A 15,960-nucleotide genomic window follows, 5' to 3' on the forward strand; every position below is an offset into this window, starting at 1 on the left:
AATGGGCCAGGCCCCGCCTTTTAAAGCTGTACACATTCAAAGTCACAGATACTAAAGTATGGAACGTCAGATGGCGAGCCCAAATGGACAAAAAAAAAAGAAAAGCTGCCCCTCATATTAATATTTTTTATTGGTATTACACAAAATCAGTTTTTTCCTTTATGTGAATATTTGAATAGTCCATGGGATGTATAATTATCAGTTCTAAATTATATTACCCCAGCCCTAATAGGAAGTGTTCATAAAAGCATGGAAAGGGGTAAAAAGCGTGTAGGGAGGGTCACAAAGCTCTAAAATATTTTTAAACAAATAATGGTCACTACTTCACGGATTTTCATTTGGACTGTAACGTCCATGATAAACGAGAGATTATTGTTTGCAGAAGTTAGCGATACAGTGGTGCCTCATCATGTTCATATCGCAAAATACTTGTATCTCAAATCATCTTTCCACAGTGAAATCAATGGAATGAAAATAATCCGTTCCAGGGAAAAACTAAAAAACGGAAGTCGGGAGTCCCGCCTCTAGGCTCGGTGACTTACTACGGAGGACACGACCGAGGCAATCAGAGCAAATAGAGTGAGCCATGCTGAGTTCAAAGCGCCATCAACAAACATCCATCGACCTTCCAGTGTGCATCGCAGACAATGAAAGCCATGCTCCACTCCTTCAATGAAGCACAAATGGTGACTTGCAGCCAGGCAGGAAGCGGGAACGCATCCTCATCATGTACATAATGCATGATGATTTTAAGTGGTGGGAAGACAACCATGCGCCAGAGTATCAGTAAGCAGGAAATGACATCATCGCTTTGGACGGCATAATTAAATTTCACTCCTTTAAACAGCATCCTAAAAACATTACAGAGAACACAGCACCATAGGCGTGTTGAAGCTCTCCCCACTCATTACCGATGCCAACATTTGACTGGTCCAAATGTCTCATAGCTTAAAAGATGACTCACTGACGCCCTCTTTTGGAAATTAAGCGTTACTGTACTTTCAATGAAAAGTCTGGGTGAGATTGTTGATCTCTTCATAAAATTAATTAAATTGTAAAATATTTCACTATGTATTTCATACTTTCCCAACATTTCTCACAACTTTGAAACACTTACGTACATACATACATACATACTATGACGTCGAAGATGATCCAGGACACTTTAATCAGCAACATGTGTACAAGACGTCATGTTTCTACTAGTTTACATTCTGTCAAGTAGTGATCAAGTGAAGAATATTTGTACTGTATTTTTAATGACACTGTGGTTATGGCACATATGGATGGTACCTTGTACAAATAAGTATAATATACTATAACGACATCTTAGACATGTATATCATATAAGGCTATATTTCACACGTTTCTTAACGTTCCACTTAGGCAAGTCATTGATTTTTAATTTAAATGAATGAAGGTCATCTGAGCGGGAATTGCCTTTGACAATTGTGCGTTTCATGTAATACAAAACAATACAAAACAGCTAAAATGACGACAAGGGCACAACGATTAAAAAAACAAAACAAAAAAAAAACACAGGAAGACAACATAGTGTACAGTTAATTGCTAGTTAGACCAGTTTGGCTGCTTCAAATTTGGCTTTTTAAAATCCCCAAATTTCACATCAAAATAAAGAGCAGTTTCCTATGTTTGGTAATAATAACGAAATAGCAAGTGCTTAATTACTCATAAGTTTAGAATGCAAAATCTATGAATGCAATCAGAATGAAAAATTGATGCCGGTGCAGCATATTGCAAGTGCAACCTGAGATTCTACTAGCAGGTGTAAAAAAAATATATATATATAAAAAAAACTTTCATTTGTATCCAACTTTGGGCTTTAAAACGATCATAATGCAGGTGCATCTCAATAAAATGAAAAGTTGTTTTTATCAGGAGTTCAATTAAAAAGTTAAAACTCAAATTATACACATCAAAGCGAATACAAAAATACCTTCTACATCAAAAATTATTTTAACTGTTTAGGTAATAGTCTAACTTCTTGAGATTGTCTTTTTGTAAACTGTAAGCTATAACCATCAAAGTTGTGGGAAAAACTTAAATCATGGGATATTTTACTGTGTGTAGTGAATCCGCAGTATGAGTTTCACTTTTTGAATTGAGCTACTGAAATAAGTGATATTTTCCCCCACATTTTAATTTATTTAGATGCACCTTTATATGATGAAAAATAAGGGATCAGGAATAAGGAATACTTTGTTTAGTTGTTTTAATTTACCCCTATGTTTCTTGTCCTGGTATGCGCTTTGCACATATAATGGTGTTTAAAAAAAACAAAAAACCTTACATTTGTTTAAGGCTATAAAAAAAAAAAAAAAGAACACTACGATTTGCGTCTCTATTTAAAATGTGTACTGATGATTAAATGCTTCAAATAGCGAGTTATGGTCCAGTGAGGTAATCCTTCTTAATCCAAATTTGAAATCCACAAAGTAAGTGAAAAAAAAAAAAAAGTCTCAAGTGAGTGTCCTGGTTCCCCAGAACGTAAGAACACTTAACGGGCATACCGTGTAAAGAGGTCATCCCATCCGAGGCCACAGTCAAACTGGATTCGCCTCAAAGTTTCATGTGCCTGATAGTTGAAATCTGCTAACAAACTAGCAGGTTGGAAAATCATTTCTTGTAGATGTAAATATTTGTTTTTTTAAAACACTGTGCTGGCCCGACATCGGGCCATGAAATAAATACGTGTGCTTTCGTAATCCACAAAGCACCTTGTTCACGATGAATTCATGACATTCCAAATGATTGACTCCGCCTCCTTCAGTCAAGTGCTGAAAAAAAAAAAAAGTCTTGTTCCAGTCCTGTAAGTTCAAACGAGTTCACCCTCAGTTCACCAGCAGGACGTCCTCGTATGTTGTCATTCTGACGGAAATACAAGAACATGGTTTAAATTAACACACATCTGATTTGCATAAACAGTATGTTATGAACAATGACACGCCCCTTTCAATAGAGCATGTGACAGTCATTTGCCGTGGCAGGGCTTGCCCCCAAATTCTTGCAGGGGTTCACTTTAAGTTATTTCATTATTATTTATTTTAACTATTGTGCGCTGAGCAATCAGAAAAGCGACCCTGCCATTACTACTAGCTCCACATTATAACAAGTTGCAGTTCCGACTCAATGAAAAAAAAAAAATAAAGACAGAAAAAAGTGTGTGGTTACCTGTCACAGCAGCAGAAAAAGGAGCACGGCGACGTCTCCAGACCCCTGAACTTGCCGGAGCTTGGCGCGTCGGTGCACTCTGCTATGAAGGCGTGCAGGTCTGTTATGTGGATGGGCTCCTGGGTTTGATGCTGTACGACAACATAGATTACATTGACATTGACAGAAGTGTTTTCAAATTATATTTGTGGTTGTGTAAAAAAAAAAAAAAAAAAAAAGCAATTACACTTGAAGTTCCGGGAACATTTTTGCATTAGCATTTAGCTTTAGCAAACTGATGTTACACTGTATGTTGTATAATTATCATACGCCACAAATAGGAAAATACTTTTCTAGAGACCAATTCCTATCTCATTTCTATATTATAAATCATTTTGATTGTTTCCTATGTGATAGTATCTTCTAATTTCTTGAGATCATGAATTGTGAGTTATTGTGAGCTGTAAGCTACTGTCATCGAAATGATTAAACAAAAACAAAAAATCTTCTATATATATATATAAATAAAAGTTTCATTAATTGAACTACAGAAAAAAAAATCAGTTTTCAATATTCTAATTTATTGAGACGCACCTTTATACAGTATGTGAATATAACATTATAAATAAATAAATGTGTCATTTCCTATTAAACTTATCCAATTTTTTGATGAATTAGAACTAATGCTGGCCTTAATTCAAATTATTAGCAATATTATTTGACAGAGATTTAAAAGTATATTTTTTGATCTATTATGATGGTCAAATTTCAAGGGTAGTACGTTGTTGTTTTTTTAACAATTCATTTTTTGATTGTCAGCAAAATAGACGTAAGATGTTAGACCCTCAATCTTAAGCCTAAATCAACACAATTTTTCATCTCAAAGTTTGTAAAACAGGCTAGAGGCTAGTAAATCTCTACATAACGTCAAGACCACAAGAATGACCGAGGCCGAGTTTGCTGGCCTACCTTGATGGCCTCGTAGGCTCCGGTGATAAGCGCGATGAAGAGCGACAGCACCATGTAGATGAAGAGCGAGATGAAGGTGTACAGGTACACTTGGCTGAAGAGCCATACCAGCAGGCTGCTCTCCTGCATTCCTGAGAAGGTCACGAACATGTCGTCGCCATTGATGAGGGAGAAGAGGCATTCCGACACCATGGACAGCGAGCGGAACTGGGGCACAAGGCGGAGCCTAATAAGACACTTGTAAACAGAACCTTACAGCAGGAAATTCATAACCAAGTGCTTGACAAACTTTTTACACCAAGTGCCATCTTAAAAAAAATACAATGACAGATAAACACTCTAAACCTGTATTTACACAAATAATTTTAAAAAGCTACATAAATACTGTAAAATCTATTGAAATACAACAGAACCGTGATGAAATGGACCCGGAAACAGCAGACTACAGAGTCAACAGACGGAAAATAGTGTCCAGTCTACTAAAAAAAAAACGCCCCTTTGGACAATACATTTCAAAGTTTGTTAATTTCAGAATTGGGCGCAATTCACCACAGCGCCAGTAAATGGCGCTGTGGCTCCACCAACAGACAGAGACTGCTCATGTGTTTCCGGTAAGCGGTTCGGAAGACGGCTGGATAGCTGTTCTCTTGCCGTGGATAAACAGAATGACAGTAGACTACAGCAGGCTGAAAAAGTGTGTCTGTGAGGTAGCCATATTGGTAGGGGCGACTTTTCCATCAAAAGCGATGCATGTAGATAGTCATTTTATTTAGCAGTGGCGATTGTCCCATTAGAGGTAATGGAAAACGTAGACATTAGCTTTAGCATCGCCGTAAGCATGCAGCTCTAAAGGAGAAGTCGTATCTGTTGTATGGTTGTTTTGTAATCTGGCGCTAGTCAAGTATACTCTGTCAAACATGCTAGTAATTTTGGTACATACACTACAGTTTTTTTTTTGCAAAACCTTTACTGAATCTATGGCATCAAATTGTAAAAGAGGCTCAAGAACGTGACAAGATGCATGCATCTTCCTCCTAAGTACTAATTTCGGTCGACTTTAAAACTTTTTTGTTTCAAGCATTTTCAAAATATTTATTTACATTAACTCTTTGACTGCCAAAAACGTTAAATAACGTTTAGTAAAATCCTATGGAGGAGTGCCAAAGACGTTAAAAGACGTTTGTTTCAAAACAGAGGTGAAACTAACCATTTTCTATTGTGGATTACTGAAAAACGGAATAAGGTAGAAACAAACTTTTTTTTTCTGATGAAAGATGAGAGTCCAATCTTTTTTTGGTAGTATGTGTGTTTCCATAGTCCAAACACATAATTTTCTATGGACCTTGAAAGATCAGTCAAAATGCTTAAAATCGGCTGGCACCCACGGCATCCATTTTCTGAAAACGTCTGGCAGTCAAAGAGTTAATTTTGTCTTGTACTGCACATTTTTAGGCTAGAAAAAAAAAGTACTTTATTGGGTGTTTTTAGACCATGAAAAAAAAATGTACCACGATGTAACGGACAATTGACTAGCGGGCAACCGTTAAATTGAGGTTCCACTGTACTTATCGGTGCGGTACCTTCACATGGTACGGTCCCAGCACGATCCAGCCACAGAAGCAGTAGCCTAAATATATGACGGCCACGCAGCAGCAGAAGCGGATCACGTTGGGGAAAGCAGCTCGAAGAGTCACAATCAGGATCTAAACGATTACATCATGAAGATGAACCTCTCATATTCTCAACTTGGTACAAATAAGATAATAAAACTGAATACTACATGTGCCTCTTACATTGTACTTCTGGAAGAAGGTGAGGTAGCGGATGACTCCCACCCACACCAGGAGGGTGGAGGTCCCCAAGAGGATGCCGCATAGATCATAGGAAGACATATTCTGTCAAATGACAGAGAAAAAGGTGAACTCCATGACTTCAAACATAACATTTGCCATTTTCATTTACCTTGGACTCAATGCCAATCTTGATGATACTTCCAGTGATGGTGAGAATGTCGCTGACGATAAGGAGGATGTACCAGCCGTTGATGAACTCCAAACGGTCGGCCCAGCACACTTTGCGATTCAGGTTCTCCTTAAAGAACTGCACAAACTCCTGACAAACACGTGCAAACAAAAACAAAAACAGTTAGCCAGGCGTAGACCATTTCGGGACTATTTTCAAAGGCTTTTTTTTTTTTACGGCGGTGCTGACCCGTTGCAGCATGATGCCTCGCAGAATGGAGCGCCCGCACAGCACCAACGACAGCGTGCACACAAGAGCCACGGTGACATCGAACGCCAAGCGGGTGTAATTCTCAGCTGGGAATGGAAAACAGATGAGTTATCTATGAATTACCGGACTTTGCTGCCTGCTGGGAAGAGACACCATCAAAGAAACCTAATGCAATGTATTGCAATACTGTATTTAAAAATAATAATAATAATGTTATCTGAGAGTGAAAGTGATTTGTATGAGTCTTTTGCTACGCGCATGTTGATCATGCTCACCCTGTCCAGACACGCTGGTGTCTTTGCACTCCCTTATGGACGCTTGGTTCTCCAGTCGTATTTTCACTTTGCCGCTGTGAGCCTTGTTGTCCAGCACAATCTACTTGACACATGGCAACAGACAAGTCATTTCCTGTCTTACTTTATAAACTGATGAGACATAAAGTGCATGTCATTTCATGCTAGGATTTTTTTTAATTTTTTTTTTATCTGATGTAGTTGGTGGGTAACATGTGGACTCTAAATATATGTGTGTGTTTGTGTTAAAAATTACTGTATAATGAAAATTTACTAATTAAAGTTCCTTTAACTATACAATTAATTATTTTTGCATGTGGACTCATGTCAGAATTTATAATGGATAACAATCACTTCAGTAATTTGCATGATTGTACAGATTATTATTATTATTTTTTTTACAAATGCTCAATGTAAGATAAAAATGTATTATAAAAAAAAAGAAAAGAATATTTCTACTAAATTAATTTGCCAACTCAAGCTTCACTTTGCGTTTATTCGTTTATAATCAGGTGGGGAACTTTAGGCCTGCGGATAATACTAACTACTGAAGTGTTTTAATACAAATTGTCACCCTAGCTGCAACATCTACTTTTGGCTTTTGGAACCGAACCATCAATATAAAATTCAAAATTGTATTACAAATGTTCTTGATATTGTCTCCGTAGTATGTATAAATGTTTTAATCACTAATTTAGAATTCACTTCCACTCTGATCCCCAACCCCTCAAACGTTCTTTCCACTACAAAATGGAATAAATTATTTTCTCTCCCAAAAATTCTACACATAACATCCCATAATGACATGAAATTTTTGTTGTTGACATTTTTGATAATTCATTACAAAATAAAAACTAAGAAATCACATCTACAAGATCTTCGTGAATACACTCACGTCTTGCAATGCAGCCTTGCCAGCATTTTTTTTTTTATAATTTTTTATTTTACAAACTGACAGAAAATAGTTACCCCACCTCTGTTGCATTTTGAACCTCTGTATCAAGAAAGTAATTTCCTCACCTTTATGAAAAAAGTGTAGCAGTCGGGGATCTCATTGTTGATGATGGTCTGCACATTGATGGCCTTCAGCTGAAACTCGATGGTGACGTTAATAAACCTTGCAGGGAGAACACAGGGACACAAGTTGCGTAACATGAAAAAGAGATTGCCCAAAAACAAGCAATCCGCGCCACCTGGAGCGTGCATGCGTCGCGCTGATAATAAACGTGTCGAACGCCACCAGATAAAATCTTTGCCGTGACAGGAGGAAACCGACGGGAGAGTCATAGCCATGTGAAAAATGAAGCCTTACTTGTGGAACTTGAGTGTAAAGTTCTTGTAGGAGCTGGTGAGCGGCGCGGGAGGGGGCACAGACATAGGGTTCACTCCTACGCAGTCTGGGAAAGGCAAAGAGGTTCCGTTGAATCAACAAGGCGGATAAAGTAATACTCTTCCATGCGAGAGTGGTGAGCATCACATGGGTGGGTGGAGGGGAAAGGGCAGTGTTAGCTCTGCCAAAAAAGGGGCATTATTCTTCTGGGGATGGACAAAGTGATTATTCAATTGTTTAGCAATTTGTCAAATGATGACATGGACCCATAGATGGTACTGTATATGAGTCATTTTCTTATAATTTGCGCAATAATGGTACAAACAAACCCAACTGAATTTCATGTTTACAAATTTAAGAAATCTTAATTACATTTGCATCGGACAGCCATAAAATCAGTATATTTATCCCTTGACTGCATGACATGACTTTAAATGGCTTCATTAACTGTCGACGGGGATATTTTAATAGAAAAAATAACTTCCACAGCAGATTAACATATGATCCCCAGCACTTGTTGGAAATAATGTACGATCCAGTAAGTTTGGGTTTGTAGTTATGACTAACCGAGAGTGTTCACTAGCCCATGAGAGCTAATTGCTAAGAATCAGCGGCGTAATTGAAGTGTCTTTTCCGTTATTGATCAAATGAAATGAAAATGACACACTTGAGTGTTGTTTTTAAAGACAAATTGAACAGTAGTGTTTTTAATTATTTCCCTTGATTTTGTAACCAACCAACCAGCAGCAGCAATATAAGAACAGGGTTAATATTCCCTTTTTAAAGATTGTAATCTTTCAGTCAGTAATTCATTCATCCGAATGACAATTTTGATAATCGTGATAGATAACAAACAGAAGAATAGATGGATGCAGGTGCGGTATCTAGAGGAAGTGGACATTTATGGTGGTGTACAAAGGAAGACTGCATGCGCCTGACCTGAGTACTATTTTTGCTTCCTCTGTTAGTTACTTCCTCTTAAATTGACATAACTTACAGTAGGCTATTAAGACAATAATTCACGTAAAGGAGAAGTAATACAGTTCTATCTATCTATCTTAGCTAGCTAATCTATCTGTCTATCTTATCTATCTATCTATTTTAGCTAGCTAATGTAACTATCTATGCTATCTATCTTAGCTAGCTATCGTAGCTATCTATGCTAGCTATCGTAGCTATCTATGCTATCTATCTTAGTTATCTATCTATGCTATCTATCTATATCTATCTCTATGCTATCTATCTATCTATGCTATCTATCTATCTATCCATCCATGGTGTTAATCAAATGAATTAATGTCTAACCACCAGATGTGACAATCAAGCTCCAATGAACTGCAATAACTCTTACAATAACTCATAAAACTGTCATATTACAGTTCCAGAAAAACACAACGTCAGCTTTGTGTTGCACCTGTGATGATGCGCGGGTCAATACTGAAGGTGTCATTGGCGGGGTCGATGCGGCCCCTCTTGTAGTACTGCTGGCAGAGGGACAGAGCGCTGCCGTTCACGCCGACGCCATAGACGTACGCGTAGCGGCCCACTGTGGTCTCTGGCAGGGCTAGATACTGCAACAACATTAGCAGCCATATAAAGTTATCGTTACAGTTCAGACTGACTGTTTTATTGTTATTAATAATAATAGTTTTTTCCTCACTTGTTCAACAGTTGATAATGTTTCAAATGTGACCTAATTGAGTCAATAATGAATGATGGTGACAGTGTGACCCTGGAACATATTTTTTTTTCTATCCATGATTTCCTATGGAAAATATGTTAAATGGGAAGTCAACCCAAACGTTTTTTGACAATAATTTGTTATATCCAGCCCCACTAGTCTAAATATGGTATTCTGGTTGATATTGTGTTGAATATGAGTTAAGCGGCAAAAGCCATCCGTTTTTATCCATCTCAGCGGACAACAACTAATCACAGCTCTCCTGTTTTCTGAAGATGAGCTGTGATTGGTTGTTACCTAAGACCTGAGCAACATTGATGTCATCTTCAGTCAACAGCAAGTGGCAAAATGGCCGCCCCCCCCTGAGATGGATAAAAACAGATGGATTTTGCCTCATAACTCATATTCCACAAATGTCATGTTTAGACTAGTAAGGACACATATAACATATTATTGTCAATAAATGTTTAAGGTTGACTTCCACTTTAAAATACCAATTCTGGTGTTTGACTGCCCTGTATGAACACAGTATTTGGAGCTATTGGACTTACCTGGTCCACAGCATAGAAGATGTGCTCGTAGACGTCCTGTTGTGTGTACACGGCCAATGAGCTGTCTGACGACTCGTCAAAGTCTTTGAGGAAGAGGTACTTGAAGGTCATGGTGTTCTCCTCCTTGAAGGTCACCACCACTTGGTTGCTAAGGCCAAATAGCACCAACTGGAGTAATAACAAGTTTGGTTAAAGGTGATACACAAGAAATGAAATTGATATTTTTGTACCTGAGCTGTGACGATGATGATCTTGAGCAGCTGCAGGATCAGCTTGTAAGGTTTGCGGCCCTTAGCGTGATATTTGTCACACGGGCTCATGAAGAAGTACTTCAGCTTCCTGCGAATGGCCTCCTCGCTTTGGTCGGCGCTCACCCAGTGGCCCGTCACAGCGCCGGGGAAGTGGTGGGGGCTGTGGTTGTTGCAGGGGTTGCCGCCAGGGTGCTCGTGATCCCCGCCGCCGTCCGTGGAGCTGTAGCAGCTCACTGAGCCCGGTTGGCTCTCGTGCTCTGGGAAAAAATAAAGAACGCAAACTTCTCAATGAAAGCAGTGAATGTGGACTTAACATTTTATCTTCATCAAACAAGATTACGGTCGTTTCCGTTCAAGCATTGCGGGCTTGCTGAGCAATGGACAATGTTAAGTCTTAACTAGTAATTCCATGCAATGCTTCTCTTGTGTATTTCATTTAAGGCTATCAACCTAACGTAAAGCTTCCGGCCGGGGCCGTAATAGTAAAAAATAAAAATAGAAATAAAACTCAAGAAACCTACAGGAGTTTAGTTGATAAAGCGTCCTCTACGATTATCTTAGCCGTTTCAAGTTCAGACCGGCTCGAAGCAGATCATCACTTCATAAAATATGTTATCCAATACTGGATTGGAGCTTTTAAAAGTCAACAAATTGGATCAGATTCCTGGGTTCACAAATTAAAAAAAAGAACACGAATTTCACATTTTTTTCTACATTTTCAAAGCATGGCCATGAATAGGCCCAAAAATCATGTACTATATGCTTTTTTTCTTCTTCTTTTTTTATTCCACTAGGAAGTGTTTCCCACAGATTTGAAATGTACTTGGACGGGTGGACTCCGGCGGGGGAGGGGAGGGATCTCATTCCTGTTACTACGTTTCCTCTCGCCTCACGATCCACAAGTGAGTGACGGCTAACTAACGTTACATGCGGTATATCCGGATGGGACACTTTTTTCTTCTTCTTTTTAAATATATTTTTAATAGATTTTCTTGAAAACTGTGGTGGTGGCCAGTTTACTTGGGTGGCCCGCCCAAGTATTAATATGGTGTGGGAAACACTGTAAACAACATAAATTAACTAACAATGCCACACCAAAGGAAAAACAACATTCCTGCTATTTAGAAGAATAATATAACTTTTTTTTTTTTTTTTTTACTCCACCAGGACACATTTTTGTTGCAATCATCAGATTTTCCCAATTTTGTCAGCAAGACTTTAAATATATTTTTTCCCCTTTTACACTTCTGGACTCTGTCGCAGAAAATATTGTGAACATACTCCATCCACATCACAAAATGATCCAGAATTCACTAGTCCACCAGTTCATCCACATAAACTCATCATGATAAATATAGATGTTAATTGTTTTCACAACTTCTACTATAAAACTTTTAGAAACTTCCCTGAATAAAGTTCTTCATAAACTTGAAGGTTTTGTAATGTTTTAAATAAGAAGGCTGCACTTTTCATCAGGGTGATGATAATTGTCCAAGAATGTCTGAAACAAGAATGCCACTAGAAGGAAGGAAAGGATCACATGAATTGAATTAGATGAGTCATGCTGCCACTTTGTAATGCCCGAGGCTCAATGAATACAAAAGTGTTTCAACCTGCCTTTTAGCTTTAACTTTGTTCTTTCTTTACAAGTCAACAGAGTTACTAGGTTAGTAGGGGTGTGCCCAATAAATCGCTTCTCATAAGAATCACGATTCTCATTTAGTACGATTCAGAATTCATTTTAAATGTCCTAAAATTGATTTTATTTAAATTATTTTATACTGCCTTGCCTTTGTCTGTGTGTGCCTTTATTTGGAGCGCTGTTCATGTTGTACCCACTTTGGCCACTGAGGGGCAGTGTGGTTCCATGCGGTCTAATACACTGTTAAGTTGTAGCTACATTAGAGAGTAGAAGGAAAAAGTCACGATCAAGTTATTCCAAAAAAAGTTTGTTTTTTTCAATGTGGAGCCGTTCTTTTGAGTGATAAATGTGCCGCAAGTAGCGCGCTAATTAGTATTAGCGAGTCAGACTGGAGTAGATCATTACAATTCCTTGCACATCTATAGATTGAAGCAAAAATCATTGTCAATCAAATCATTTTGAATAAAAAAATCATTCGTAATCGAAAATCGATTCTGAATTGAATTGCAGGCCCAAAAATCGGAATCGAATCGTGAGACATTCAATGATTCTCACCCCTATAGGTTAGTCACAAATAGAACTTGTAGGTCAAGGTACCACGGTACTGCAAAAACAATCAATATTCACTGCACCACAGATTTCTGCAGGATTTTCACAACATGCAGCCAGATTTAAGTTACACAAAAAATACAAAATAGCAGGGTTATGAACAACAAACCACAACTTTTTAAGAGGTTATGTGGTCAGTTGACTCTTTCGGACTTGACAGCATTTTGTTTGAATTCTTGCTCATACCAGACTAGTCAAGCTTTCTCCACGTCACATGGTTTAAGATCATAAGGCCAAGTAAAGCCACAGGGCCATCCGGCACCATCTAACCTTGCAAAAAAACAAAACACATGAGTCCAGAACACACAAAACGTGATTCATTTTTGAATTTAGGGTGTCATCAAGACACAAAAACAGCTGATTCAACTTCCTGGATGGAAATGAGAAGTGTGACATTGGGCGTGAATCAGCACTTAGTGCAACTGACTTTACTGTCATACTCTGGACTAAAACAGAAAGAAAGTAAGAGAACAAACAAGCTAAAATATGGCTGATGTGTTATTAGGAATTTACATCAGAATTCTCTCAATGAAAAATGGTCCTCTCATACACATTACATTTCAGCTGGGAATGGCAATAAACAGCTTGAAGCAAACACTTGGCTCCATTTTTACTACATATGACAAATAAATATTTTGAAACTTCTGATCTCTGCGACGTTCATTCGGCATCTCGAAAAACTTGGAACTCGGGCCACTCAAATGCAATTGCTTTCTACACAGGAAGCCAAGTGGGAGAAGTAACGTTTTAAAAATTCACAAACCCATCCCAAAATGTCAAATCAACCTTTCACACGAGCATCATCCACTGCTCTGTTACTACAGTACCTCTGCAGGAGCAAAAGTGCTGAGTCGACTTTGCCACCATCACCATTTCGTATCAGTGCCTTTCATACCGAACAACAGCGACATGATAAAAAGGTGGAAAGACAGCATGAAAGGGGCCGAATGAGCTGAGTGACAGCATTTCAATGACGCTGCTGTGTGGCGGTAGTGACAGCCGTTGCGTGCCAGAGGACAGGAAAAGAATCCAAACACTTAAGATTTCATGCAGACAAACGGAACGAGACTGAGCCTACGCATATCTCCCATCAGGGGAGCGTGCCGATCGTTGCGCTCGATTGAGATTGGACAAAACTAAACCGGGGCGCACGCCATGCCTTGGCACACACCGTCATTCAAGCGGAGTGTAATTCGCAGAAATATCCGGCTCTCCGGGTTCATGACCGTCTACGGAGCCAGGTCGGGAACGGCGACTGAGCGGTCCGCCTGTCAATCAAATGGTCTAGGAGCTGCTATTAGTGCCAAACATGTCAACTGGTAGCAACGCCAACAGAGGCCAAACTCTACTTTGCAATCAGACCGGCAATAAAAGAAATGCCTAATAAGAAAAGTGGCAAGCAGCTCATCCTTTTTTTTTTAATTAATTTTGTGTCACATTTCAAATGATTGTTTAAGAAAGTTAAAGTAAACAGCTTGCAGCTGTGGTTTTATTTATTGTTAACCAAGTAAAGTATTATAAAAATGGAGAATGATGCAATGCAGTCATATTAATATAATAACATTCATCAATTCATCTTCATTTTAGTACAATGATTGAAGTAAAAAATAATCATATTTTTTTGCTTTTATTAATAGTAGTATTTAATGACGGTACTATCCGCATTAAGTTCTTGTATTGATAGGTGTGCCAAACAATTCTCAACTAAAAGGACAAGCCGAAGGTCACAACAACAACAACTTTAACAACTAAATGAGGTAGCATTAATAAAACAAAGAAAAATGTGAGTGAAATGAAAGTGAATTGAAATCAATGTATGCACTGTATTGTCATGTTAAAACAATAATAATAATAATAATAATAATAATATTTTTTAAAAATGCAATTGACAAAATTGTTTGATATTTTGTCAACACCATTTTAAAATGAAATGTAAGCAAAGGATAAAAAATATTGATTGAAATTATAATGACAAAAATGAATAAAATAACAAATGTATAAGAAATTGGTATTTTAAGGGATGATATGGGTCTGGTTCATTTGTTTCACCAATTAAAACACTCCACATTATATAAACTAGAGAGTAGCAGGTTAAGAAAACGGCTTACTGACAAACGGGACAATGTTCATCCAAAAAAAAAAAAAAAACGTTTATGTAAATAAAATTAAACTGAACAAAATAATATTTTGCAATAAATATATTTTTACAGTGCAAATACAACATAAACATTTTTAAAGTGTTTAAATTGTTGTTGTTTTTTACGATATCACATGCATTATTGTTATATGAAATAAATAATTTGCTTCACTAATTAATATAAAATTAAAAAAAATCTAGCTATATGAAGTAAACAGAAGCATGTTGGGGGGGGGGGTAAAAATTAGGGGTTATAGAATTCATTTAAGACAGGAACACGACATGGTCTGTTTACAATGATGTCCTGTTTCTCAGCATCACGTCAGTACACAACAATTTTTTAATCTCCACGTTAACAACTAACACAAGTCACACAACCAGTTTAGTGAGGAAATCAAAAATAACTCCATTGTATCAACATGGATTACAAGGTGGTAGAATTGAAGTACAGAATTGTCTGGTTCATTCTCAACACAACTCATGTCACCCAAAAGAGGATTTAGCGAGAAAGCCAAACAAGAGTTGACTATATCGTTATTTGACACTGAACAAAACACAACGAACGAGCTAGGAGAGAAAACGGTCATGCTTAAACGGTACATTAATAGATACCATTATTAGCACGAAAACGAGACAAAAATAAGTCACGAGAAACCGGTGTCGGTATTACGTTACCTGGACTGTCATGTTGTTCTCTTACTGACATGCTTATGTATTAAAATATATACATATATATATATATTTAAATCTGTTGGCTAAAACAGAAAGTTGTTTACTCTTCCTAGAAGTTCGTACGACATTTGACCAAGTTTGCGTCAAGAGTCCGAGGATGGGCTGCCTGCAGCGCGACTCATTTCCGGTCTTGGTCACGTGGCTTCACACCACGTGACCAAGCGGAAGTTGCTGGCAAAAACAAAACAAATAACCATAGTTATTTATTTTGTTTTGTGTTTGATGCCAAATGTTTGTTGAATTGTTATTAAATTGATTTTTTTTAAAGATATAACGGTGTAAAAAAGAAACACATATCAAAACAACACATGATTCAATTATTACTCTATCACCACTGTAAAGTGAGATTGTTAAAATCTGAT

The 15,960-nt window shown here is 37.7% G+C and overlaps 1 protein-coding gene across 1 annotated transcript; it reads right to left on the reverse strand.

Moving 5' to 3' along the window:
* Window positions 1-810: 810 nt before the first annotated feature.
* Window positions 811-15,705, reverse strand: mcoln1a (mucolipin TRP cation channel 1a). Its single transcript, XM_077571722.1, has 14 exons — window positions 15,542-15,705; window positions 10,458-10,735; window positions 10,228-10,395; window positions 9,410-9,566; window positions 7,978-8,062; window positions 7,686-7,782; window positions 6,648-6,747; window positions 6,352-6,458; window positions 6,103-6,252; window positions 5,934-6,035; window positions 5,721-5,843; window positions 4,141-4,347; window positions 3,193-3,323; window positions 811-2,889 (listed from the first exon to the last, which is right to left on the reverse strand). The coding sequence occupies exons 1-14, from the start codon at window positions 15,570-15,572 to the stop codon at window positions 2,853-2,855; spliced, it is 1,773 nt and encodes a 590-aa protein (XP_077427848.1). The 5' UTR covers window positions 15,573-15,705; the 3' UTR covers window positions 811-2,852.
* Between the last annotated feature and the right edge of the window lie 255 nt (window positions 15,706-15,960).

The sequence above is a fragment of the Vanacampus margaritifer genome, chromosome 7, assembly GCF_051991255.1.
Source record: "Vanacampus margaritifer isolate UIUO_Vmar chromosome 7, RoL_Vmar_1.0, whole genome shotgun sequence".
Classification (NCBI taxonomy): domain Eukaryota; kingdom Metazoa; phylum Chordata; class Actinopteri; order Syngnathiformes; family Syngnathidae; genus Vanacampus; species Vanacampus margaritifer.